Below are 26,102 nucleotides of genomic sequence, written 5' to 3'. Positions count from 1 at the left end.
GGTGACAGAGGAGTCCACTTTACAAATTAAAAGTGCCCCAGCACTACTGAACATCACGAAGGATCGGTGCTCAAGATCATTTTCCGGACTGAAGTCCAGAATTGCTCTCTTCATTCCCCTACCTCTGCGTCTTCTGCTGTCCCATCTTTGTGTATTTAAATTAATGCTACCATACTATATTATCTAAATAATAAGCAGCCGTCATGTTTACCATTTAAATAGTTATCACATCACATTTATTGTCTTTACTGTTTAAGTATCAAATCCATGCAGTGTCTTGACTATTTATTAAACACATATCATGTCCTTTATTTATCTGTCTCTACCCACTAGAATGTGGACTCCACACAAGCAGAGGTCGAGGAGAGCTCCTGACACATAGTAGGTGCTTGATAAGTATTTGTTAAATGACGTAACAATGATAAAACTTCCCATATGCGGGGGGTTTACTGTGTGTGCCCTTCACGTTGTGCACACACCAGTCTGTAGGCGTGTAGGTCTAGGACTCAAACCTGGGTCTGCTGATCTTGCAACCTGCCACATCTGCTTCAGTGGGTCCCACCTTTGCCTCGTCATATAGTTCACTCAGGCTTCTTGTAAATTACAAATTCCTAAGCCCTTCTTTTGGAGAAGGCAATGGCACCCCACTCCAGTACTCTTGCCTGAAAAATCCCACGAATGGAGGAGCCGTGTGGGCTGCAGTCCATGGGGTCGCTAAGAGTCGGACACAACTGAGCGACTTCACTTTTACTTTTCACTTTCATGCATTGGAGAAGGAAATGGCAATCCACTCCAGTGTTCTTGCCTGGAGAATCCCAGGGATGGGGGAGCCTGGTGGGCTGCCATCTATGGGGTCACACAGAGTCGGATGCAACTGAAATGACTTAGCAGCAGCAGCAGCAGCAGCAAGCCCTTCTTTTGGGAGAGTTTGAGCCAGTAGGCCTTGACGGGCACCAGGAGCCTGTGTTGGTAACAAGCTACTCAGGTGTCTTATGATTAGAGCGTCCTGGGTGAAGGGCCAGTCTCCTTGCTGCTCTGCAGCTCACCATCCATAGATTCTTCCCCAAGTGCCAGGTGCAAGTTACTCAACAGTGCTTCTGTTCTCAAAGATGGTGGGAGGTGGTGCCGCCCAGCCTCACCTCTTGATACCTACTAAACTTAAGCAGGTCACAGGACTTCCCTGCGTACACAAATTACATGAAAACCAGAGGGGATAGCTATCGCGTCACTGCTTGGAAAACTCGAAGACTGTTGTGCAAATGTTTGATGTTGTTTTATTGACTCAGCCCTTGCCAGATAGAAATGTGTTTGTATTTCACAAGTATGTGTCACTTAGATACAAAGTAAGGTGTCCCAGGATCCCACCCCAAGGTCAACAATGTTCTGAGCTCTGAGGGCTACCAGGGACCATGGGCTCTGCTTGGAGATGTGACTGGGAGAAAAGCAAAGCTGGGGGACAGGGATGAGGTCAAGAAGAATGAGAAGCCTGCTGTCTCCTTCCTTACACACTCCTTCCTGTCCCATGCTTTTTCCGGAGCCCACCTTGTTTTGAGTCCTAGTTATGTTTTGTGGGTCATCTCTTCCAGGTAGCCTTCCCTGATTGTAACTAGGGCATTTTCATTCTTCTATGGACATTCACAGTGTTTGTTTCAATATGTCTGTTTCAAGCCCTGCTCATTTCTTGTTAAGACTAAACCCCAATTTCCTCTCTGGGCTGCATTCCTGAGCCCTGCCATTGGGGAATTCAAACTTTAGGTTACTAAAATTTTCAAACTTTAAGTTACTATTATGGGTCAGAATATCAGTTTAGAGCTGTTGTTTCTCTAACGCGTCTAAAAAGAACCACCTGAGGCTTGTGTTTGAGCTAGAGAGGCCAACAAGCCTCTCCCCTGGAAATTCTGATTTCATAGTGCATCTGCTAGGATCTAACTTTTTGATCTGTAAAATGCATACAAGTCACAAAGGATAGCCCTGTGAGGGAGCTCTATGTCAGGTAGTGAGATCAGAAAGAGCAGCAAGAAGCCCCTGCATAAGCTGAGCAGTGACGGGTGAATACAACTTTGTCATGAAGCAGGCAGAGCCTTTGAGGAGCAAAGGACAAAATTTACATGGTTCTAAGACAAGTCAAAGAATGCAGGGAGGTGAAAGTTCAGGGAAGGGACCCAGAAGTGGCTGGCCTGTGGCTGGAGCCTGGGGATGTGTAGGGGAGTGGCCAGAAAGGGAAAGAAAAGTCACTGATCCCTTGCTAGGGACAGAGCTGGTGACCATATCTGGGCAGACCCTCTCCAGGTAGCCAAGGCATCACTGACGACAGCTTGCATAAAGCCATTTTTGTGGACATACTAGTCAAGGCTATGGTTTTTCCAGTAGTCATGTATGGGTGTGAGAGTTGGACTGTGAAGAAGGCTGAGCGCCAAAGAATTGATGCTTTTGAACTGTGGTGTTAGAGAAGACTCTTGAGAGTCCCTTGGACTGCAAGGAGATCCAACCATTCCATTCTGAAGGAGATCAGCCCTGAGATTTCTTTGGAGGGAATGATGCTAAAGCTGAAACTCCAGTACTTTGGCCACCTCATGAGAAGAGTTGACTCATTGGAAAAGACTCTGATGCTGGGAGGGATTGGGGACAGGAGGAGAAGGGGACGACAGAGGATGAGATGGCTGGATGCCATCACGGACTCGATGAACACGAGTCTGAGTGAACTCCGGGAGTTGGTGATGGACAGGGAGGCTTGGCGTGCTGCGATTCATGGGGTCGCAAAGAGTCGGACACGACTGAGCGACTGAACTGAACTGAACTGAAGGGCCCATAAGCGCACTAGACAAGTTTCTAGAAAGCATTTTAATGGGAGGTTGCAGGGGGAGTAGAGGGTGCTTAAGCAAAGATTCATTGGCAACACTCCCAAGGCCCTTTTTCCAAGAACCCAGACCCTCTGCACCAGCATTTCATTTGGGGAAACACCCTTTATGTCAAGCACTGAATTGGAGGGTCAGAAACGCCAGACAGCTGTGCCCTAGCAGAAAAGGGAGACACCTTCACAAATGATTGTCACATAAACAGATATTAGAAGCGCCCCAAACTGTGTGCAATGGGCAGGGCAAGGGCAACCATATCTGCCCAGGTTAATAAGACATGCTTTTCCAGGGAGAAGGCAGAGGGCCTTAAATGGTTAACATGTTTGACTACTGAAAGTCCATGATGAAAGAGGGAGAAAGGTTTAAGAAACAAGGGTTTGCAACACACTGAGAGACTGCGCAACGCCGAAGCACAGAATGAAGCTAGAGATGAGGTGGACAGATAGCAAAGGGGCAGGACACCGAGAACCCATGAGCCAAGTTAAGGAGTTTGGATTTGTTGCGGAAACAAGATGGGGCCCTTAGAAGTTTTTAAGCTGAAAGTGAAGTCGATCAGTTGTGTCCGACTCTGTGCGACCCCATGGACTGTAGCCTATCAGGCTCCTCCGTCCATGGGATTTTCCAGGCAAGAGTGCTGGAGTGGATTGCCTTTCCTTCTTCACGGGATCTTCCCAACCCAGGAATTGAACCCGGGTCTCCCGCATTGCGGGCAGACACTTTACCATCTGAGCTACCAGGGAAGCGGAGGAGTGAGAGATAATCAAAGCTGGGTTAGACACAGGGGGCCTAGCCTGACACCCTGTGACGACCTATTTGGGTGGAAGAGGATGGGGAAAGGAGGCTCAAGAGGGAAGCTATAAATATATATGTTTATATACATATTTATAGCTGATTTGCATTGTTATATGGCATGAATCAATACAACACTGTAAAGCAATTATCCTCCAATTTAAAAACATTTTAAGTGAAAAAAATATGAAAAAGAGATGACTTCTCCATCAAATGGGCAGTATTCTTGGCCTTCCCTTGTGGCTCAGCTGGTAAAGAATCCACCTGCTATGCAGGAGACCTGAGTTTGATCCCTGGTTTGGGAAGATCCCCTGAAGGGAAAGGCTACCCACTCCAGTATTCTAGCCTGGAAATTTCCATGGACTGTACAGTCCATGGGGTTGCAAAGAGCTGGACATGACTGAGAGACTTTCACTTTCTCCAATCAGACAAAATAACATAAAATATCATCCAAATAAATAAAAGAAAACCATTAAATGCTTACTATTTGCAACCTGAAAAAAAAAAACCTCGGTTAGAGGATGTTATCCAACAGATGCTGTGGAAGCTGGAGGTGTAGAGAACACTTTAAGAGGCTGAAGAAAGAATACAACAATGGGTGGATGAGGACAGAGAAATGAAAGGATAAGTTTATGATGAATCCTGAATCAGATAATAGAGGTTTTTGACCTTCAACATTCATATGTCCAAGAATAGCCAATTAAGGATCTGGGAGGTTTCTGACAAGGAACTAAGAACTGGTCGGGCAGAGGCCAGCACTGTGACCTGCTGCATGAAAGAAACAGACTGGCTTAGCTCCAGACCTGAGTGTTCCTGTCAACACTGCCGTCTTTTGAGGGGATTCCCCCCTCTTTTGAGTCTGTTGTGACCCAGCTGTGTGTTTAGTTTCCATTTTTGCCTCCTCTTCAGGCTTTACCACAGGAGAATAACCTCTCCATTCTAATCAGAAATGAATTATTTATACTATGAATACGCTGGGTGCCTGCCTAATTTATTTATTTTTCAAATAATTCATCTGAATAGGAATTCACACAAGACAGGGCAAACATAATTCTGGCATAAATGCCTTTCCCCAACTGTTGCCTGATTTTAATGATTCCAAGGTACAGAATGGCCTTGTCATTATCTGTGGAGCCCGAAATCTATCTCTGCACACTGGTTAGATGCCAGGTGCCTGCATCTGACTGTCAAGGTTTGCAGTATCAGACCCCACCACCTGACCTTTATAATTTTACCTTCTTCTGCTATGACTTATCTCACTAGTCCAAATTCCACTCATTCATCCTCCAAGGCCCAGATGACTTCCTCCTCTATGAAGCCATCCCTGGTTCTCTCTTAAGGGGAAAGGCCCCTCATGCTTCTGAATTTTCAGAGTTTTTGCTTTTACAGCCTTCACTGCACTCTAAGCTCCCCCAAGAGAACACAGTGGCACACAGTAGGTACCTCAGCAGAGCACTGGCTGAAATTAGGTAGCACGGCCTCCCACATCACAAGGAGTTAATCAGACCAGCTCAAGCAGTCAGTATCTGCAAAGTGCTCTCAGGGGAAATGCCCAGGGAGAGCCACCCACCCTGTTTCACTCCAGTGGAGTTGCTTATTGGACAAACCCCAAGTAAAGAGCATGTTGTTATTGTTTAGTTGTAAGTTGTGTGTGACTCTTTTTTGGGACCCTATGGACTGTAGCCCACCAGGCTCCTCTGTCCATGGAATTTTCCAGGCAAGAATACTGGAGTGGGTTTTCATTTCCTACTCCAGGGGATCTTCCTGACCCAGAGATACATCAGGGGACCTTCCTCACCCAGGGATGGAACCAGTGTCTCTTGCACCTCCTACATTGGCAGGTAGATTCTTTAGCAACGAGCCACCTGGTAAGCCATCACATATTTGATGATCCTCCAGAGGACCTCGCTCCCAGGCTGACCTTTCCAATTCCTTCGGTCCCTCACATCTGTGTGCCTTCCAGTTGAGAAGAGTCAGATCATTATTCCCAGTGATTCTTACAAAGACCAAGGGATGCATGCAAGGCAGGTGTTACTTTTCAGAGATCTGGGGCTCAGGATCGCTATGATTTGACCTAGGCCTCCTAACTCCAAGTGCAGTGGAGTCCAAGACGTGCAAGTTGTCTGAAATTGAAGGAAACAGGGCTTTTAAATAATCTGTTATTTTAGAGCACACACATTTATATATTCTAAAGGTGTTTTGTGAACTGCAGTATCAGTAGCTGACAAAAGGCAACTCCAAGCATTTGATGAAATCTAACCAATGATACAAACGGTAGTGAAATGGGGACTTGGAAGGCCTAGGCCCACGTGCAAGCTTGCCATCCACAACTGTCGATCCCCAGTGGTCCTCCCACAGGCTGTGCACTAGCAAAAGCGTTGGCTGTTTGTGGCACGGCAAGGCCACCATACACCAAGGGTACGCTATTCCAGCAAGCGGAATCCCAAAGCCTGACGACAGGTGTGATGGGTGATCCTACACCTGCCCTGCGGCGGCGAACCGCTGCCAGGAGTTAGGCGGCATCACCTGACCCTCCGCGGGATTACCGAGAGGCGGTGCGGCCGCGTCTCCCTCACGTGACCGGGCTCGGCGGCGTCGACCGCGTCACGCTCCGCCCAGAGCTCCGGGTCGGTCAAGGTCTGCGCCTGCGCCGGCTCGCAGGCTCGCCAACCTGCCGGCGGGCCGCTACCGGGCGTGGAAGCCGGGCGCCCGCGGCGATGGGTGAGTGGGGAGGCAGGCGAAAGGAAACCACGGGGTTCCCCCGACCTCCGCGTGGAGTGAGTGAGTGGAAGCACGAAGGAGGCTCTGAGGAGGCCGTCTGCCCGGCCCTCTGGCTCGGTTGCTCGGCGCCCACCCGCTTCCGCGCGCGCTGCCTCCCCTCGGTGCGCCCCGCTGTTCCCGCGCGCGCCATCCCGGGTGGGGTCCGCAGTCGCCGGGGCCAGCTCTAGGCTCCCTGCTCTGCCGCCCGCCACCGGGCTTTTCCGGGCCGAGGGCGCCGTCTGGCTGCTGGGAAGAGTCTTTTCGGCAGAGGAGGCTCTGCGTTCATCTGGGCGCGCCCCGGGCGGGGAGGTGCCTCCCCGCGAGCCCTGAGAGCGGGGCGGGGAGGGGCCGGGCTTTGCCTGAGTCCCGGGAGAGCGGCGCTGGGACCGCTGAAGGGCCCCTGCTATCTCGGGATCTGGGGTTCCAGGACCTCTGGTTCCGTTGAATGTCAGGGACTGGAGAGGTCTGGAAGATCCCGTCCACTCCCCTCCCCTTCCACTTAACCACAGACCGGGGAAATGGACGCCAGGGGAGCGGTAAGTTCAGCTACCCTGCCAAACAATGCTTGTTCTGCGACACCATGTTGCTTCGCGTTGCGAGAAACTCCGTTGTACTAGGCTGGTTTTTTTCCGTGATGGTAGGGAAGTGGGGGTGGGCATTATTGTGAGTTGAAAATCTCTGTACCAATTACTAAGCTTATCTAGTAGCTTATCTAGGTGGAGCGTGTCGATGCCTCAGCTGTATTTACGCTTTTCTTTTTTGCCCCTTACAGCTGTACACATCTGGTCTTAATCCCCACCTGCAAGCAGTGAAACAGAAGCCCTTAAAGTAACTGTAGTGCCCTTGTTTTGAAGAATTCCATAAAATCAAAAGGTGTCAGGACTGGTTGGGCCCGCTAGTGGTTCTAGAGCTCAGGTTAGGCGCTTTGGATCTGGAGTCACCTCGAGTGCATCCCAGGGAAAGATCACAAGCTGTTACCTTTAACAGGGAGTGGATTTATCTGGTCTCTCCTTTGGTAGATTAAAGTTAGCCTAGAGAAGTGCAATTTTTAAATTATAGACATTGCTTTGTATTTATAGTAGCAAGATAGTGTCCTAACTAGGACTAGAACCCAGATTAATCTTGCTCTGAATGCTGACTCAGACCTGCTGACTTGTGGGAGTCAACATCCTTTGAGAATTACAGTTGTTTTCTCCCCAGTTTTTGCACAAAGACCTTTGTGCTGGCTCACATCTCGGTCTTATCCCGTGGGCTGTAAATTACAGTGAGCATTTAGACTTTACACTGTTTTCTTCTGCCACAGAAGTTTGATTGACTCTTGGAGTTTAATGAAAGTCAGCTTAATTAACTTTGTTTCCTAATGTTGACATAGGTTGAGTGTTTTAGGTAGGAAACAAATGTAAAATTATGGCAAATACAAGTTTTGCAATAAATTGCAAAGAATTATTTGTGTTAAAGAATTTAAATATACAGATCAGTTTAGCAAAGAAATTTAGTCATGTTCACACTCTAGATAAACGTACAAAATTTTAAGTTTTGCTACAGAAGAATATCCTGCACACTAGCCTTCCTTCTGTTGCTAAATTGAGAACCTGTTCACACTATCCTGGTGTGTGTAAATCTGTGACGTCTGGAAAGATTTCATTATATTCCTTTTCCCTAAGGCCAGGCTTATTTTTTAAAAATCTGAAACCCTAAATGTACACATGTTCTTCAGATTTCTTAAAATAATTCAGTACAGTAGTCCTTAAGAAATGACTGGCTTCTATTAGCCACAGTTTTCTGTTTGTTTAATAACAGACCCAAAGAGTCGTGACAAAACTAGTTGAAGTACTTTCATTTGCAAAATTTTGTAACGTAATGCAAGTACCATTCCAGTAATTAAGAGTGAACATGAACAAAATTTTGTTGTTCAGGTGTACAGGTATCTTGGTTTGTGTTATCAAGGATGTATATTGTTAAATAGCTTGTAGGTTGTAACTTTATAATTTAGATTGTTATGTGTTTTGTATGGAAAAATGAAATTTTTTTACATTTACAAATTGTCACTGTGTTAATGGCATAATAACATACATGAATTTGGATGTTTCTGTTGATTTTAACATTGGTTATTCCTGAAACTGAAGAAGAGCAAAGCATTACATGGATATAAAGTATTTCTGTGCTAAATTGTTTTTAAAATATTGGTTAATCTTAGATTGACAAGTGTAGTACTAGTAAGAGTTTGAACTCATGTCTGGCAGCTGAAACGATAAGAAGAAAGGATATAGAAGACTGATGGATTAATAATTATCAAACTCTGTGCCCTGGCAAACTTCTCAAGCGTCTATAGGACAAATTTTCTTGAACTAAAAATGCTGTTGATGCCTTTAGTTCGTTAAGAGCACAAAACGTAACAGAAGATCTGTTTTAAACAAATTTAAAAACTGTGTTGTTTTTTTCCAGTTCTCCCAAAGTCAGATTTATGCATACCTGGGAAAGTTGTGTGTGAAGGACAGCTGTCATACACGCAGATCATATCCTGAATCAAGGGAGGCCTCTGCTGAAAGGGGAGTTAGCACAGTCAGAAACAGGCTAACAGGTTCAAAATTAGGTCTTCAGATACTCCACAGCACAATGCCAGTGCTATATAAATTACTTTTGGTGTGAAGGAGGAAGTCGATGTAGCTTTTATCAAAAGTGCTTTTCCAGAAAAAAAGTCGAAATAGTGCAATCAGCAGGTCAAGGAGGCCCCAGCTAGATACCAGATCTGCAGTTTCTTATATCTGTGCTGGAAAATCCTGTTTCTCCTGGATGGACTAAAAGTTCAGAACAAAACAGGGACATTTTAACATTTCTGGCTTCATTTTAAGATCTCAGTTTCTTTCCCCCTCACTCTGTATTTCAGCATGATCTGGCAGAAAGATGGCCACTTTGAAAAGTCTGTGTTTTATTTTCTTTCTGTGGCGAGACTGTTTTGGAGCCTGGATACTTCAGGCTTGTGTACATCCCTGACCAGTGTCCCACTGTGGTCAAAAGACTTAGCAGTGGACTTGGTGAACTTGGCTGCTTGCTGCTGCTTTGTTCTCCCACTGATGAAGGTCAGCCTCAGGGTGTTTTTGTCATTGAACCTGTTCAGACTGGAGGGTAGTTGTCAGATATCAGGGTTCATCCATGTAGGATCTTTCCTACACAAGAAAGATTCTCTTCTCCTGAGCATAAATTAAAGATATGCTGTGATGCACGAACCCTAAACAGGCCTGGACTCTGGAAAGGGTGCATATCATCCCAAATCAAAGCCACTGTGGTGAAGAACAGGAGATAATACAGATGGTAAGGTAACCACCAATTAGATCAAAACTCTCCATGGAATGGCTTAAAAACTAATAGTAAAGGTTTTGCTTAAAGCAAAATACATGGCCTTGAACACTAAAATTATGAAACAAAGAATACATAAAAATAAGAAAATTCCCTTTAAGAAATTAGAAGAAAATAAACCCAGAGTAGGAGAAATAAGATGATAAAGAAGAAAAACAACATTTTTGAAAACTGAAACATAGTAAAATTGGTAAATTTAACAACTGGTTCTGTGCTGTGATGAGAGCAATGTGAATTAGGTAAACTGGCTACCCTGCTCAAGAAAAAAAGGAATGTAGACACACAAGATTAAGAGTGTTCTTTTAAATAACAAGTGCTTTATAAAACTAAATAAATCAGACTTTTTTTGTTCTGTCTAGGGAAATCCAGTTATCACAGTTGACTCTGGAAAGAACCTAACAGACCAGTAACAATGGAAGAAATTGAGAAGGTCTTTGTAAAGCTGCTCTCCCCCAAAACACCGGGCCCAGATGGTGTTTCAGGTGAATTCTTTCAACTTTCAAGAAAAAGATAATTATGATAAGATTTAAACTGTGCACCAGCTTAAAGAAGGAAAAATGACAGAATTCTTTCACAAAGGGAATGGAACGCTGACATCTGAACTTTACATGAAGGTAGTACTGAAATCGGAAACTCAGTATGTTATGGATAATGATGTGAAATTTTAACATATTGGCAAACTGTAGTGGTACATTAAAGGAATATTTCACTATGGCCAAGCAGGATTGCAAGGGTGATAATTGTCAAGCAGTGCACTAAAGTGTATACGAAACAAAGACATCAGAAAAGAACAGTAGCACTTTATCCTTGTCGAGCCATCTGTTGTGCTATAGATTACTTCCCGGGGTGCTTCCTATGTATTTATTCAATTAATTGGCTGGCCTGTGAGGTAGATAGCATTCTTATTTTATAAACAAGGAAACTAAGCCATAGGGACATGAAGTAACTTGCTGAAAGTCACACAGTATATACATAGTTCAACCAGGATTGGAACCCAGGAACCCAGGCAGTTATCTGTACCTGTTAAATGTTACACTGGCTCTGTCTCCAGGGTCCATAGGATCCTCTCAGTAGCTTCCTGAAAGCAGCTGACCAGAGTTCAAGATAGATTCCTAGCGTAGTGGTTGGTGGTGGAAAAAAGTGGAGGTGATCATAGAACAGGAATAAATGTGTATTCCCTTCTCATGTTTGAAAAAATTAAGAGGCCCTTATTAGATGATTATTAGTGGCCAAAACAAAAACAACACCCAGTTGTGGATGTGATGGGTAATAGAAGTAAAGTCTGATGCTGTAAAGAGAAATATTGCATAGGAACCTGGAATGTTAGGTCCATGAATCAAGGCAAACTGGAAGTGGTCAAACAGGAGATGGCAAGAGTGAACATTGGCATTTTAGGAATCAGTGAACTAAAATGGACTGGAATGGGTGAGCTTAACTCAGATGACCATTATATCTAGTACTGTGGAAAAGAATCCCTTAGAAGAAATGGAGTAGCTATCATAGTCACCAAGAGTCCAAAATGCAGTACTTGGATGCAGTCTCAAAAGCGACAGAATGATTTTTGTCCATTTCCAAGGTAAACCATTCAGTATCACAGTAATCCAAGTCTATGCCCCAACCAGTAATGCTGAAGAGGGTGAAGTTGAAAGGTTCTATGAAGATCTACAAGACCTTCTAGAACTAACACCCAAAAAAGATGTCCTTTTTTTTATAGGGGACTGGAATGCTAAAGTAGACAGTCAAGAGCTACCTGGAGTAACAGGCAAATTTGCCCTTTGAGTACAAAACAAAGCAGGTCAAAGGCAAACAGAGTTTTGCCAAGAGAACACACTGGTCATAGTAACTACCCTCTTCCAACAACACAAGAGAAGACTCTAAACATTGACATCACTAGATAGTCAATATCGAAATCAAATTGATTATATTCTTTGCAGCCAAAGATGGAGAAGCTCTATACAGTCAGCAAAAACAAGACCAGGGGCTGACTGTGGCTCAGATCATGAACTCCTTATTGCCAAATTCAGACTTGAAGAAAGTAGGGAAAACCACTAGATCATTCAGGTGTGACCTGAATCAGAGCCCTTACGATTATACAGTGGAAGTGACAAATACCTTCAAGGGAGTGATTAGACCTGATAGAGTGCCTGAAGAGCTATGAACGGAGGTTCATGACATTGTACAGGAGGCAGTGATTAAGACTGTCCCCAAGAAAAAGAAATGCAAAAAGGCAAGATGGTTGTCTGAGGACGCCTTACAAATAGCTGAGAAAAGGAGAAAAGTGAAAGGCAAAGGAGAAAAGGAAAGATATACCCATTTGAATGCAGAGTTCCAAAGAATAGCAAGGAGAGATAAGAAAGCATTCCTCAGCGATCAATGCAAAGAAATAAAAACAATAGAATGGGAAAGACTAGAGATCTCTTCAAGAAAATTAGATACCAAGGGAACATTTCATGCAAAGATGAATACAATAAAGGATAGAAATGGTATGGACCTAACAAGCAGAAGATTAAGAAGGGGTGGCCAGAATACACAGAATGACTATACAAAAAAGATCTTCATGATTCAGATAACCATGATGGTAGAGCCAAACATCCTGGAATGTGAAGCAAGTGGGCCTTAGGAAGCATCACTACAAACAAAGCTAGTGGAGCTGATGGAATTCCAGTTGAGTTATTTCAAATCCTAAAAGATGATGCTGTGAAAGTGCTGCACTCAATATGCCAGCAAATCTGAAAGACGCAGCAGTGGCCACAGGACTGGGAAAGGTCAATTTTCATTCCAGTCCCAAAGAAAGGCAATGCCAAAGAATGTTCCGACTACCGCACAAGTCCTCTCATCTCACACGCTAGCAAAGTAATGCTCAAAATTCTCCAAGCCAGGCTTCAATAGTATGTGAACCGTGAACTTCCAGATGTTCAGTCTGGATTTAGAAAAGGCAGAGGAGCCAGAGATCAAATCACCAACATCTGCTGGATCATCAAAACAGAAGAGAGTTCCAGAAAAACATCTCCTTTTGCTTTATTGACTACGTTAAAGCCTTTGACTGTGTGGATCACTACAAACTGTGGAATCTTCCAGAAATGTGAATACCAGACCACCTGACCTGCCTCTTGAGAAATCTGTATATAGGTCAAGAAGCAACAGAACTGAATATGGAACGACAGACTGGCTCCAAGTCAGGAAAGGAGTACGTGAAGGCTGTATATTGTCACCCTCCTTATTTAACATATGCATAGTACACCATGCGAAATGCCGGGCTGGATGAAGCACAGGCTGGAATCAAGATTGCTGGGAGAAATATCAGTAACCTCAGATATGCAGATAACACCATCTTTATGGCAGAAAGCAAAGAAGAACTAAAGAGCCTCTTGATGAAAGAGGAGAGTAAAAAAGTTGGCTTAAAACATTCAAAAAACTAAGATCATGGCATCCAGTCCCATCACTTCATGGCAAATAGATGGGGAAAGAGTGGAAACAGTGTCAGACTTTATTTTTTTGGGCTCCAAAATCACTGCAGTTGGTGATTGCAGCCATGAAATTAAAAGATGCTTGCTCTTGGGAAGAAAAGCTATGACCAACCTAGACAGCATATTAAAAAGCAGAAACATTACCAACAGAGGCCCATCTAGTCAAAGCTATGGTTTTTCCAGTGGTCATGTATGGATGTGAGAGTTGGACTTAAAGAAAGCTGAGCGCCGAAGAATTGATGCTTTTCAACTGTGGTGTTGGAGAAGACTCTTGAGAGTCCTTTGGACTGCAGGAAGATCCATCCAGTCCATCCTAAAGGAAATCAGTCCTGAATATTCATTGGAAGGACTGATGCTGAAGCTGAAACTCCAATCCTTTGGCCACCTGATGCGAAGAACCGACTGATCAGAAAAGACCCTGATGCTGGGAAAGACTGAAGGCAGGAGGAGAAGGGGACAACAGAGGATGAGATGGTTGGATGGCTTCACTGACATGATGGACATGAGTTTGAGTAGGCTCTGGGAGTTGGTGATGGACAAGGAAGCCTGGCATGCTATAGTCCATGGGCTTGCAAGGAGTAACATGACTGAGCGACTGAACTGAGTGCTAGAAAAATGGAATCCATTTTTAATGGGAAACAAATTTCCTAGTAAATGGCAGAGGGCAGGGGCTTAAATTATCATTGTAGATATACTAATTCTTAGAATGAATGCAGAGTGAAGTGTTGGGGGTTACAGTGTAATTTGTCAGATGAAATTGTGTAATAGCTCTGGGAAGACATTCTGCAGTTCATGTTTGCAGCCCAGTCCTAAAGATGGGCAGGGAGAGATGGTAAACAGATTACTTGAGTGGGAACAAATTTTATATGGTCTAGTTGATCGGTGAATATTTTTGTATCATGATGACTTGTTTCCCCACATAAACTTGAAACTGCTAGGACTTGGGTTATACACAGTCAGATGATAAGAACTTCATGTTCCTCAAACCAAAAGCCAGCGTCATACTTCACATACTGGAGTTCTCACAAATGTCAGAGTGTAAGCACGTTTACTATTACCATAGTTCAGTTTTGTTCAGCAAGTACATGCCAATCTGATAAGAAAGATGCATACTATAAAGGAGAAGGCAAAGTTATTTGATATTTTAGGTAGTGGAAACGAGCAGATCCACCACAAAACACTGAGAAATAGAGGCTGTTGGCCGCCTTTAACCTTAATACACAGAAACTGGTAACTATTTCATACGCAGACAAAGAGCAGAAAATTAATTGGAAGAAAATAACTCTTCCATAATAGGGACTAAAAAGGTAAAATACCTGGTCATGAGAAATTTCAAGATCTGTGAACAAAATTTTAAATGCTGCTAAGGTTTCTGAAAGTAAATAGGAAGAAAGCACATCCTTGTACAGTTTTTTTTTTTTCAAGGTTCAATTTAAGAGAAGGTGACAGTTATTTAAATTTATAAAGTCACTTCTATGAAATACCAAGATTTGGGGGAGGAATATGACAAAAATACACTCAATTTACCTGGAAACTTAAATGAAAGTGGTAAATGAAAACCACAGAAGTTGTAGAAGGAAGTGTGGATTACTTATAATCCATATATATACTTCAAGAATAGTGAAGGCCTTCTATGGGGCACACAAAACCTAGAAACCAGAATCAGTAGATGTCATATCCATATTAGGAACTTCAGTATCACAGAAATGATACAAAGTGGAGAAAGTATTTGCCACAACTTGGTTAATGTAACTAGGATTGATTTTCTTCAGATACGAAGAAATCATACAAATTAACAAAACAAAATGCCTTCCGAAAAATGGATAATGTGAAATTTTACAGTAAAAGAAATTCAAATGGTCAATAAATATGAAAAATGCTCAATTTTGATAAAAAAATTTCAGTGACAAGTTTTTTCTCACCAATCAGATGGGCGGAAATTACTGTTTAATACGTGGTGTTGGAAATGGTAGGGAAACTGGGAACTCGCATACACTTAATGGAAATAGAAATCACGGTAAAATTTCTGGGGGCAATTTGGCATAGCTTTCAAGTTAAAATGTATTGCAGTTTGAGCCAGCAGTCCATTCTAAAGATTTTATTCTACAGATAAACTTGTGAGAGTTCACCAGGTGTAGTTACAAAGTTGCCCATTGCAGCATTGTTTAAAAGGAAAAAATCAGAAACAGTGACCATAAATAGGAGATAGAATAAATTACATATATCCATTTGATAAACTACTATGTGACCATTCAAAACACTGGGGTATCTGCTGCTGTTAGCAGATTTTTAAATGATGGAGAGGTTGGTGGGGATGGGATGGAGTGTGTGATTAGAGTCAGGCTGACTAGTAAGGAGGGTTTGTCAGTGGTGAGGCAGGAGATGAAGAGGACCTGGGCTAGGGCAGTGAGCCTGGAGGAGAGGACATACGTGTATTTCATTAATTACACTTTTATTTTTCTCTTAAATATCTTTTTAAAATGTGTATTTTTTAGTTTATTTTATTGAAGTATGCTTGATTTACAGTGTTATTTTCTACTTCACAGCAAAGTAATTCCATTATCTATATATGTATATATACATTCTCTTTCATATTTTTTACCATTGTGGCTTATCACAGGATATTGAACATAATTTCCTATGCTATATGGTAGGACCTTGTTTATCCATTCTCTATATAATAGCTTGCATCTGCTAATCCTAAACTGCTGCTCCATCCCTCTCCCAACCCCCTCTGCAACCACAGTTTTTACCGTCCCTTTATTCCCCATCGTGATAGTACTAAGCAACATTTAGAGATAAGTCCCAGTCCTGCAGCCTCTGCCAGAGGTGACATTTGTTCAGGTGAACACAGTGTTTTGGTGTCCAGGGGTAGTGTGGCTGCTCTGGTGATGGGGGCGAACAGTGAAAAGTTAGGGCCCTGGCGCTGTCTTGTTTTACAGGTGTGACCAGGTGACAGCAGGGAGAAGAGCTCCTGACTCCTTTTATTACCTTCTTTGAGGCAGGCTTTCCTTGGAGAAGGAAATGGCAGCCCGCGCCAGTATTCTTGCCTGGAGAATTCCATGGACAGAGGAGCCTGGCAGGCTCCAGTCCACTGGGCCTGCAGTGGTTTCCAGGCATAGTTTTTCTCAACTGAGGGCATGTTTATCTTTTCTAATAGAAATGTGATAGCAAGCCAGCTCCAACTGCAAACAGCCATTGGGCTCGAGTATATAGATGTCACATTTTCTTCTTCATATAGTCTGTCTTTCGGGAGAAGGGCACACAGATCTTGGTATAACATGCCTAAGGAAAAGAGTTTGTTTCTGTTGGCTTCACATGAGAAAGGTTAAAAAAAAAAAACATAATAGCATCAGAGGGTCTTGGGATCATCATGAGGGTCTCTGCGCAGCTTTTGTGTCACTGACTGCCACTCATCCATCTCCCTCCACAGTAAGCTCCAGCCAGGCACACTCCTAAGGAATGTGATGCAGCTGCTCCTTTGATACGGGGCCTCCGTCTTAGCCTGCCTTTGGCCAAAATGTGCTTCACCCTTACGTACAACCAGAGTCCTATTCACCCTCCAGAGCCCTGCCCAGAAGTCATAGCCCCCGCTGTCTTTCCCTCCAGACGGCTAATTAATGGCCCCTTCTGTGGGGCTTATACCTTGTACACGTTCCTGTGGCGGCATTTACCACACTGTGATCCAGTCATTTGCATGGCGTGTCTCCCCTGAGGCCAAGGTCGTTTTTGTCCCTAACCTCTGAACATTACAGGAGTTGAGCAAATTGGTTGAATTAAAATAAAATCTCCTAATAGACTGAGGAGACCAGTGTAAAAGCAGGCAAAGAAGAAGAAATTCCTAACAGAAGTAAGTGAAAATACCATCTTGATGATGATGTCATGTGAGTCTGAATGAAGCAAACTGAAGAACAAGTTCAGAGCTCGCTGTATCCCCAGTAAACTCCTGGGATCTGGCCGCTGTGCTCTGCAGCTGACTTCTGCCCAGAGCGAGGGTGGGCAGCCATGGCTGGGCACACATGTGGAAGCAGCCTCAAGGAGGCACAGCAGTTTGCCTTTGGTCACTTGGGAACTTTGTCATGTCCCTCTGCCACTGTTGGCCTTTTGTCCTCCTGATTAGACCTTAAGATTTATCACTGTCTCCAACTAATTCAACTTGAAAAAGACAGAAAAGGAAAATATAGCATTACTATGAAATCAGAAAATATGAAACTAATTTTGGCTTTTCTATTTCTTATCTAAATATATTAATTAAAATGTGATTGTGCCATGTCAATAAAAGTATTCTCCCTTATTTTTTATTTTTTCTGTGATACTTTATTGATCAAAAGAAGGACTCACTGCTATCCAACACTTCATTAACACCATTAAAAATTCAAATGAATATACTGAGCCTTAAATGTAAACACTCCTGTATTTTTAGTACCTGTGTGGCATCCTGTCAGTTGGCTGTGTCTTCATCTATGCAGTGCATGCCTTTCTGTTCCACATTTTGATTTTGACTCTGTATTGCTGTTAAGAGCACTGGGGTAATTGTCCTGTAGTTGAGTCTTTGTGTACCTCTTCTGTTAATAACTATTTCCCTAGGCTATATTTCTAGAAGGAAAGTTAGAGTCGTGTAGGTGTGTTCTGTATTTTCTGTCCCGTGTCTGTGGCTGTTGCACATGGGAGCTGAACATACGCTTTCTGGTTCTGCACCTCACTGTGCACACTGCTCCACCTTCACGTGATGACATTTCTCTTTAACATCTTCTGTCCTGAATGGTTAGCAGTTTACAGCAGCATGTGTGTGGTGTGGGGAGGAAAGAACAATAAATTTGTTTGGGAAGGGGGGTTGTTTTATTTTGGTCATATGTCAAAGACCTAGATGGTTTATGTGGCCTATTTTATTCTTGTAGTTACTTATAATTGAACCCCTTATATGTATTCTTTTCTAGGTATGTGGTTTAAAAAAAAGAAAAAAATGTATCCTAAGATTTACCATCTTAACCAATTTTAAGTATAAATTCAGTAACATTAAATATATTTACATTGTTATAAAACAGATCTCCAGAAGTTTTTCATCTTGCAGAACTGAAACTGTACACATTAGTGAACAATATAACTCTGTTCCCACCTCCCCCAGCCTCTGGTAACCACCATTCATTCTACTTTTCATCTCTCTGAATTTGACTACTTTAGATACTCATGTAAGTGGAATTATGTGGTTATTTGTCCTTTTATAACTGGTTTATTTCCCCTTATCCTCACAGTTGATTCATGTTGTAGTGTGTAACAGGATTTCCTTCCTTTTTAAGGCTATATAATATTCTGTTGTGTGTATATACCACATTTTGTTTATGCATCCAGACACTGGGGTTGCTTTCACCTCTTGGCTCTGTGAATAGTTCTGTGAACTTGAATATGCAGAAATCTCTTGGGAACCCTGTGAGGAACTCTTGAGTGTGTTCCCAGAAGTAGGATTGGTGATGGTATCATATGGTGGTTCTGTTTTTAATTTTTTGAAGAACTGCCATACTGTTTTCCATAGTGGTTGCACCATTTTACATCCCCACTAAACACTTGTTCTTTTCTTTTCTTTTTTAATAGCAGCTGTCCTAATGAGTATGAGGTCTTCATTTGCATTTCTCTGACAATAAGTGATGTTGAGCATCTTTTTATATGTCTGTTGGTCATTTTGTATACCTTTGGAGAAATGTCTGTTCAAGTCCTTTGCTTGTTTTTAATTACGTTGTAGATGACTGACAAGGAGTAATCTGGCTTTTTTAGAAAGCGTATGTATTCCAGGGGTAGGACCTTGCCTTCATTCATTCAGTGGGCTATGCCTATGTATTTAGGCTTCAGATCTTTTTCAGCATGGTCTGGTACAGCCAGTCTGTCCCAGGACAGCCCACCAAAGTCACTGCCATCTGTGGTGTGACCACAGGAACATGCACTCTGGAGGCAGACTTCATTTTAAGATGCCAGCTCCACCAGTTACTAACTGTATCTTGGATGAAGGGGATATTGGTTTTTCATTTGTAAAAGTGGGAATGTAATGTTTGTGGAGTTGTTTTTGAGAATTACATATGTGAAAATAGTATACAGTATATACCTGCAGGCTGTCTTTGACCCTGTTCTCCCAGCCTTCGCAAAGTATATACGTGCTGTCCCTTACCTGTGTTCCCACAGTAGATATTATCATAGAAGGTATTACACTGAAGTGATTGTCTGCCTTGGCAGTCCTCTGTTAGACTGCAAGTTCCTTGTCTTTGACTCTCTAGCACTTAGCAGAGGACCTAGTTTACAGTAGATCAGTAGATACTAAGTAAGTGTTAGCAAACAGAATGATTGAATGTGTGTCTTGTTATTTTATTACTTACAAGAGCCTTTTGAATCTGTTTCAGGATAATAGCATGTACCATTATGTAGTTTAGGCATTATATATGATCTAGTCCAGTGGTTCTCAAATTTTTTGGTCCCTTTACAAACTTAGAAAAATTTTGTGGACCACCCCCCCCGCCCCCAGCAAAGAGCCTTTATTTGTATGGATTAATATTCATGGTCTTAGAAATAAAAACAAAATTTTAAAATATTTATTAATTCATTTTAGAATAACAGTAATAAACCCATATACATGTTAACATAAGCAACACATTTTTGTGAAAAATAATCATTTTCCCTCCCAAAAAATTAATGAGAAATATGTTTTACAGTTTTGTAAGTCTCTTTAATGTCTGGCTTAAAATGTCAGTGGCATCTCATGTCTACCTCTGCATTTGATCTGTTGTGGTAAATTGGTTTGGTTGAAGTATATGCAGAAAATCCAGCCTCACGCAGATATGTAGCTGGAAAAGGGAGGACCCCCTGGACTGCTGAAAGGGCCTCAGGCCGCCAACACCCCCTGCCCCCCACTCCCCCTGCCCCGCCCCGCCAAATGTAATAGAGTCCAAAAATTGGAGGAAGGATTAGGGGAATTTTTCATATGTTTAGTACTGTATATAAAGATTTACCTATTATCATTTTGTTGTTTGTAGGTTAAAAAAAGTCCTTTGTGACAGAGAAAGATTTTAACCAACATGATGGATTCAGAAGCTCATGAAAAGAGGCCCCCAATCCTAACATCTTCAAAGCAAGATATAGCACCTCATATTGCAAGCGTTAGTGAAATGAAGCATTACCTGTGTGGCTGCTGTGCAGCATTCAACAACATAGCAATCACATTTCCCATCCAGAAGGTTCTCTTTCGGCAACAGCTATATGGAATCAAAACCCGGGATGCGATACTTCAGTTGAGGAGGGACGGATTTCGAAACTTGTATCGCGGAATCCTTCCCCCATTAATGCAGAAGACAACCACACTGGCACTTATGTTTGGTCTGTATGAGGATTTATCTTGCCTTCTCCGTAAGCATATCAGTACGCCAGAGTTTGCAACCCGCAGCATGGCCGCAGTCCTTGCAGGGACAACAGAAGCAATTTTCACTCCACTGGAAAGAGTCCAAACATTGCTTCAGGACCACAGGCATCATGACAAATTTACAAACACTTACCAGGCTTTCAAGGCACTGAAATGCCATGGAATTCGAGAGTATTATCGAGGCTTGGTGCCCGTTCTCTTCCGTAATGGATTTAGCAATGTCCTTTTTTTTGGCCTTCGAGGTCCCATAAAGGAGCACCTGCCCACAGCAACGACTCACAGTGCTCATTTGGTCAATGATTTTATCTGTGGAGGCCTGTTGGGTGCCATGTTGGGAATCTTGTTTTTTCCAGTTAATGTTGTAAAAACTCGCATGCAGTCTCAAATTGGTGGGGAATTTCAGTCTTTCCCCAAGGTTTTCCAAAAAATCTGGCTAGAACGGGACAGGAAACTGACAAATCTTTTCCGAGGTGCCCATCTGAATTACCATCGGTCCCTCATCTCTTGGGGCATAATTAATGCGACTTATGAGTTCTTGTTAAAGATTATATGAAAGAAATTGGTTCAGTGCCATTTGTCAACTGAATAGACCTAAGATGGATGCAATTTGCCTTGTTTCTGATGGGCCAAATACAAATTGGTGTCATAAATCCAGGGCACAGTGAATTCTAGGCACAGCTATTTTCCTTCAACCCCAATAAATTCAGAATAAAAGGTTTCAGTAGGAAATTTTAAAGGTATTTTTTTGAGCGGGGTGGGATTTTTAAAATCATTATCTGAGACCTTTAGGCTAGTTGCCTTATTACTAGCTGTCTCTGATAGCTTTTGATAAGGAAACAAACAGCCAAGGTGTGATTCTCTTTTCCAGAAGGCCAGCCAGAGAAAAGGCTCTTAGGGTCCCATGAATTCTCAAACTTACTTCTATTACTCCATTTCTTGCTTCTCTGCTCTTAGGAGGAGACGCAAAGGGTAGTTTTTGTGAACTTAAGCATGTACATGTAGAACAGTGGAGCAGAACAGAGAAAAAAAATAGTTTATTATGTGTAGGCTTTTCATGATAAATTGCTTGTATTTATTTTGAAACTAAGCACCTCTTGGGATGGTCATTATCTGAGTTATTTGTCTAGACATGGTAGACTCAAGCATGCTAAGGTTTGCTTTCTAGGGTTGAAAGTTTTCTCTGTAGTTCTGAACGTGACTTTAAACCTTTCCAAAATATTTTTATATTTCACTTATTTCATTGCCAAAAGATCTGGAGACTTAAATTTTGTTGATTTTGTTTCATCCCATTAAGTTTCATATTGCAGGTATCCCCCACTTTTCCAGAGTTTCCTTTATGCCACTTTTCTTTTAGATAAGACCTACATTAGTACCTGTCTTCACTAACCAAAAGATGATTTTTTCTTTTACAAAAAGTAATTGCTTCTTCACTCTATGCCATTTCGACTTAGAAAAGGTTCCATGGGAATGCAGGGGAAACCTGTAATTGTATTTCAGATCTAGCTCTGTTAAGCTCAACTTCTTTGAATTGTTTTTCCCAACTTAGTGAAGAACTTGGAAGTTTTTTTTAAATTTTTCCTTTCAGTATTAGTTTGTCATTTTCAAGTATCCTATTCTCTTGAAACTCCCTTTAAAAAACAACAAAAGTGCTTCCATTGTATTTTGGAAGTCTATTAAATAATAAGACCTCAGACTTTTTTTTTTTTTTTCCTAGTTTCTAAGTGTTCCAGAGAAGGAGGGGGAAAAAACTCAGGATAACTTTCACCCACAGTGTTAAGCTGTCTTTTTTATTTTACTCTTGAAAATAGAAACTTCTGTTAGGATCTTTACATTTTGGGAACTCAGTTTTACCATTTTATCATTTAAATAGTAAGACAGTTTGAGAGGATAAGGCCTAAATAAAGATATTTGAAATATTTTAAATTCTAGAAGTTGGTGATAGCTGGGTAGCATAGTTTATCCCTTACCTAACAGACAAAACTTTGCTTGTCAAAGGAATCGGATTTTAAAATACTTTCTTCCAGATAAAAAAGCAAAGTGGTTCTTTCAGTTGGTATTGAATAACTAGTAAAACATACCAGATATCCTAGAAAAATGGTTTATCAGCTTTTAAAAACTCCACATCTGTAAGTATGATGTAGTTAAGATTGCTTTCTAGCATTTGATATGGGCAGAGCACCTAGTTTTTATTAGCAGTCTTTCATCATTCTAGATAATTGCATGTGAATATGTGTACATGCTGACCAAAATAAAATCAGGGCCTCAAATGATAGTTTACTCAGTTCCTGGACAGGTAGTCCAAAAAGGTGTTTACCTCCCAGTGCAGGATGGCTGGTCAGGACCGCCATCCTTCTAGCTGTGAAGGATCGGGGGCGTCGTCAAGTGTTTGCCAGCTGGTAATGAAGCTCACCAGCTTTACAGAGGCTCTTTGGGAATGTTGTGCTGGAAATGGCAGTTTATCCTAGAAACTGAGGTACTTGTATAAGGATTTGAGAAAGTAACTATTTAACGCCAAATAAATGAGAGTACCATCTTTAGGCCTATGGAACAGAGTCAGGATTTAAAACAGATTGAGTTTCAGGGATGGGCGGCAAAGGCACCGTGGTGCCTGAACCTCTCGTTCTCTTGTGTGTCCTGCGCTCGCAGGCATATCTGGGTGCTCAGCATGTGGTGGGTGAGTCAGCCTGGGGTCACGCCCTGGCCCTGCAGGTGGACTCTACTGGCGTTCAGTTCTACAGGGCTTCCTTTTGCCTATACACTCCATGTAGGTGATAGAAATCTAAATTCTAAAGCACTTTTGTGAAATAGAAGTGAAGTGAGAACTGGAAGGCTGCTTTGGTTTCTGCTATCTCAAACATGTGGCATTTAAAAACAATAAATATTTTTTAATGGATTTAACTCACTTTATTGATTTCTTTGTCACTTTTCACAGCTTTTGAAGACCAAACTGCAAATAAATTACCAGGGATGGTTTTGTGTTGTCCTATAGTTTCTTAAATTTGACAGAAAACTCAACAGAACTTGTGGTAGCCAACAGCTTTGTCTGAAATTTAGAAGAAGTCAAAATGTGTTATTAGTAAGTAAGAGATTCTAACTTCTTTTTACCTTCAGTGTGAATTAGAATGGTAATAATTTTGAAAAGGCAAATAATGATTGAATGACTTTTACCTGAAAAGCTTTAAATGTGGCCTTTCTGTTACATATGTGGTGCAGACGGCTCACAGCACAGCACAGCAGTTCAGGTCTTGCCTCCTATACTTCATTCTGATGCTACCAAAAATATGTTATAGATTCTATACAAACACCCATAGAGTGGTAATGAGCCCTCAGGACTGCACTACAGAGTAAACACAGCCTCTGTATGGTGGCAAGTGTGTCTTCATTTCTTTGGTGGTTGGAGATAGTCGGTGCTTTTTTGTCTCAATAGTCAATATTACATATAATCACCTGCTATATGTTGTGAACTGTGCAGTGAAACAGAACTGTGTGTATATAATCAGCTTTGGAGACCTGAAATTCCCTAGCTTGGTAACGTGGAGATACTCAGTTATAAGGCAATACAGACCTTAAGACGACGACGACGGTGCTCCTGGAGGCCTTCACGGTAACCCGGTCGTACTGACCGAGACTGTACAGTGTACAGATGAAGCACTGTTGTGTGAGGGGTGTGCAGTCAAAGTGGAGGCGCAGTGGCGATCATTTAAAGAAACGGTAAGCACTCAGACTTGATTCTTTGAAAATAATCTGTTTCTCTTGTGCTTACAAATGAGTATCAAAGACTTGAATAGGCATTCTCCTTAAATTTGAGGATTTTTAGTTTTTAATGCTGCCTTTTTGCCGAATACTGAATATATGCTTGTCTAAATGGCTCCCAAATTGTGGGGGGAGTCTCTATGTTTCCTTTTTTAAAGTTTCATTATTAAAAGTGGTTAAGCACACAAAGCTGGTTTTGTTTGATATTTTGAGTTTTGTGACTATATTAGTTTAAATGAAATCTGTTAAATGTTTCAGAGTTAATGTGCTTCTTTTGGTATTTCTGTTTGGAATAAAGTTTTGTTTTGTTTTTTTTAAGTCCTTTCTATTTGGTCTTCTCTTGTGGTTGGGTTACGGTTACTAGCACTTTCCTTTTTGTAGTAGGTTAGTCTCTTAGTCTTTTTCTTGGTAGAACATTTAGCATGCTACCTTGACTCTAGTGACTCCACCTCATAACTTTGTAGCTAAAACAGTTCTTCATTGATCCATTTTGTTTGGTCGAGAAAAGTTATGAATAAGTTTCTTTTCCAAATAGGTTGACTGCAAAGCATGTTTTTTTAAAAGGCTTTTTCCAAATAAACTTTTCCCTTACTGAGTAAAATCTGTCTTGGTAAATTCAGCTTATTAATACTTTGTATTATAATAATGTATCTTCAGGTCATGCTTATTCCCAAGCTAAATGGTCTGGATATTGGTGCTTTCTGAGCTTTTTATATCTGCTTTTCATTTTGCTTGTTTCTGTTAGGAGACTGTGAAATCATATGAGCTGTTGGTTTACACATTAAATTGTAAGGCACTCCCTGACCCTAGGGATAGTTGAGCTTGCCCGATGAGGGGCCACCAGATGAGGAAGCAGTTGCCATACATTAATAATAATTCTAAAACATTCCAGTTTTAGAATTTTTAAAGAAATTTATCATAAAAGTGAATATCCTGAACTCTAGAATTGATAAAAGGGGTGTTCAGCACGTCCTCTGATGAAATGTCATTGTAAACTGCCTGCAGAGTGAGGGGAGTAGAGAGCATTTCTCACAGTGTGACGTGGGGTTGGGGGTCTGGGGAGGTCTGCAGCTGCAGCACCTCCCAGTCTCCAAAGGCTGATCCCAGCTTACTTCCTTCAGAAGTAAGGGAGCTTTTTCTGCAGATGACTGTATCTGATTGATTCTGAAGTAGAAATGGATAAGATAGGATCTATCAAGGTTCTCCTCTGCCTTCAGTCCATTCTTCATATTTCTGTATTTTTTTCAGATCAGGTGATCCAGGCCCTGTCTCCCTTGTTGTCATCTGCAGCTAAAACTGCCCTGCCCAGCCAATGGGGACTTCTGTACTCTCTGGTCTCCCAGCCTTGCCCATGCGGAGTCCCGCTGTACTGGTTCACTCAGTAAGTCCTGCTGATTGCCTCCAGATCTCAGCTCAGATGTCACTTCCTTGGGGTTGCCAGCTTACACTTAAGGACCAATTCAGATTCCCCTCTTACATACTCTTGTGGTACCGTATTCCTGTGCTGTTTTCATAGCACTTACCTATTTTATTTATATTGTCATTATTTGATGCCTTAGCCTGGTGGCTCAGACGGGAAAACCTGCCTGCAATGCCGGAGAACCCGGGTTCGATCCCTGGGTCGGGAAGATGCCCTGGAGAAAGAAATGGCAACCCACTTCGACAGTACTCTTGCCTGGAAAATCCCTTGGACAGAGGAGCCTGGTAGGCTACCATTCATGG

The 26,102-nt window shown here is 42.1% G+C and overlaps 1 protein-coding gene across 3 annotated transcripts; it reads left to right on the top strand.

The window, feature by feature from the left end:
- Positions 1-6,290: 6,290 nt before the first annotated feature.
- Positions 6,291-24,590, top strand: SLC25A51 (solute carrier family 25 member 51). 3 transcript variants are annotated; one of them, XM_068973951.1, is made up of 3 exons: positions 6,301-6,365; positions 10,121-10,243; positions 20,245-24,590. In XM_068973951.1, the coding sequence occupies exon 3, from the start codon at positions 20,287-20,289 to the stop codon at positions 21,178-21,180; it is 894 nt and encodes a 297-aa protein (XP_068830052.1). In that variant the 5' UTR covers positions 6,301-6,365; positions 10,121-10,243; positions 20,245-20,286; the 3' UTR covers positions 21,181-24,590. The 3 variants fall into 3 exon arrangements, with proteins under 3 accessions (XP_068830054.1, XP_068830052.1, XP_068830053.1); XM_068973952.1 differs by lacking the exon at positions 6,301-6,365 and adding an exon at positions 6,900-6,940; XM_068973953.1 differs by lacking the exon at positions 10,121-10,243 and having other exon boundaries at positions 6,291-6,365.
- Positions 24,591-26,102: the final 1,512 nt, after the last annotated feature.

Source organism: Capricornis sumatraensis, chromosome 6 (genome assembly GCF_032405125.1).
Source record: "Capricornis sumatraensis isolate serow.1 chromosome 6, serow.2, whole genome shotgun sequence".
NCBI classification, from domain to species: domain Eukaryota; kingdom Metazoa; phylum Chordata; class Mammalia; order Artiodactyla; family Bovidae; genus Capricornis; species Capricornis sumatraensis.
This window is presented reverse-complemented; position numbering and strand designations above follow the sequence as displayed.

Bases quoted from the DNA above. Each gene is read 5' to 3' on its own strand.
- SLC25A51 (XM_068973953.1), top strand. From the start codon at position 20,287: ATGATGGATTCAGAAGCTCATGAAAAGAGGCCCCCAATCCTAACATCT.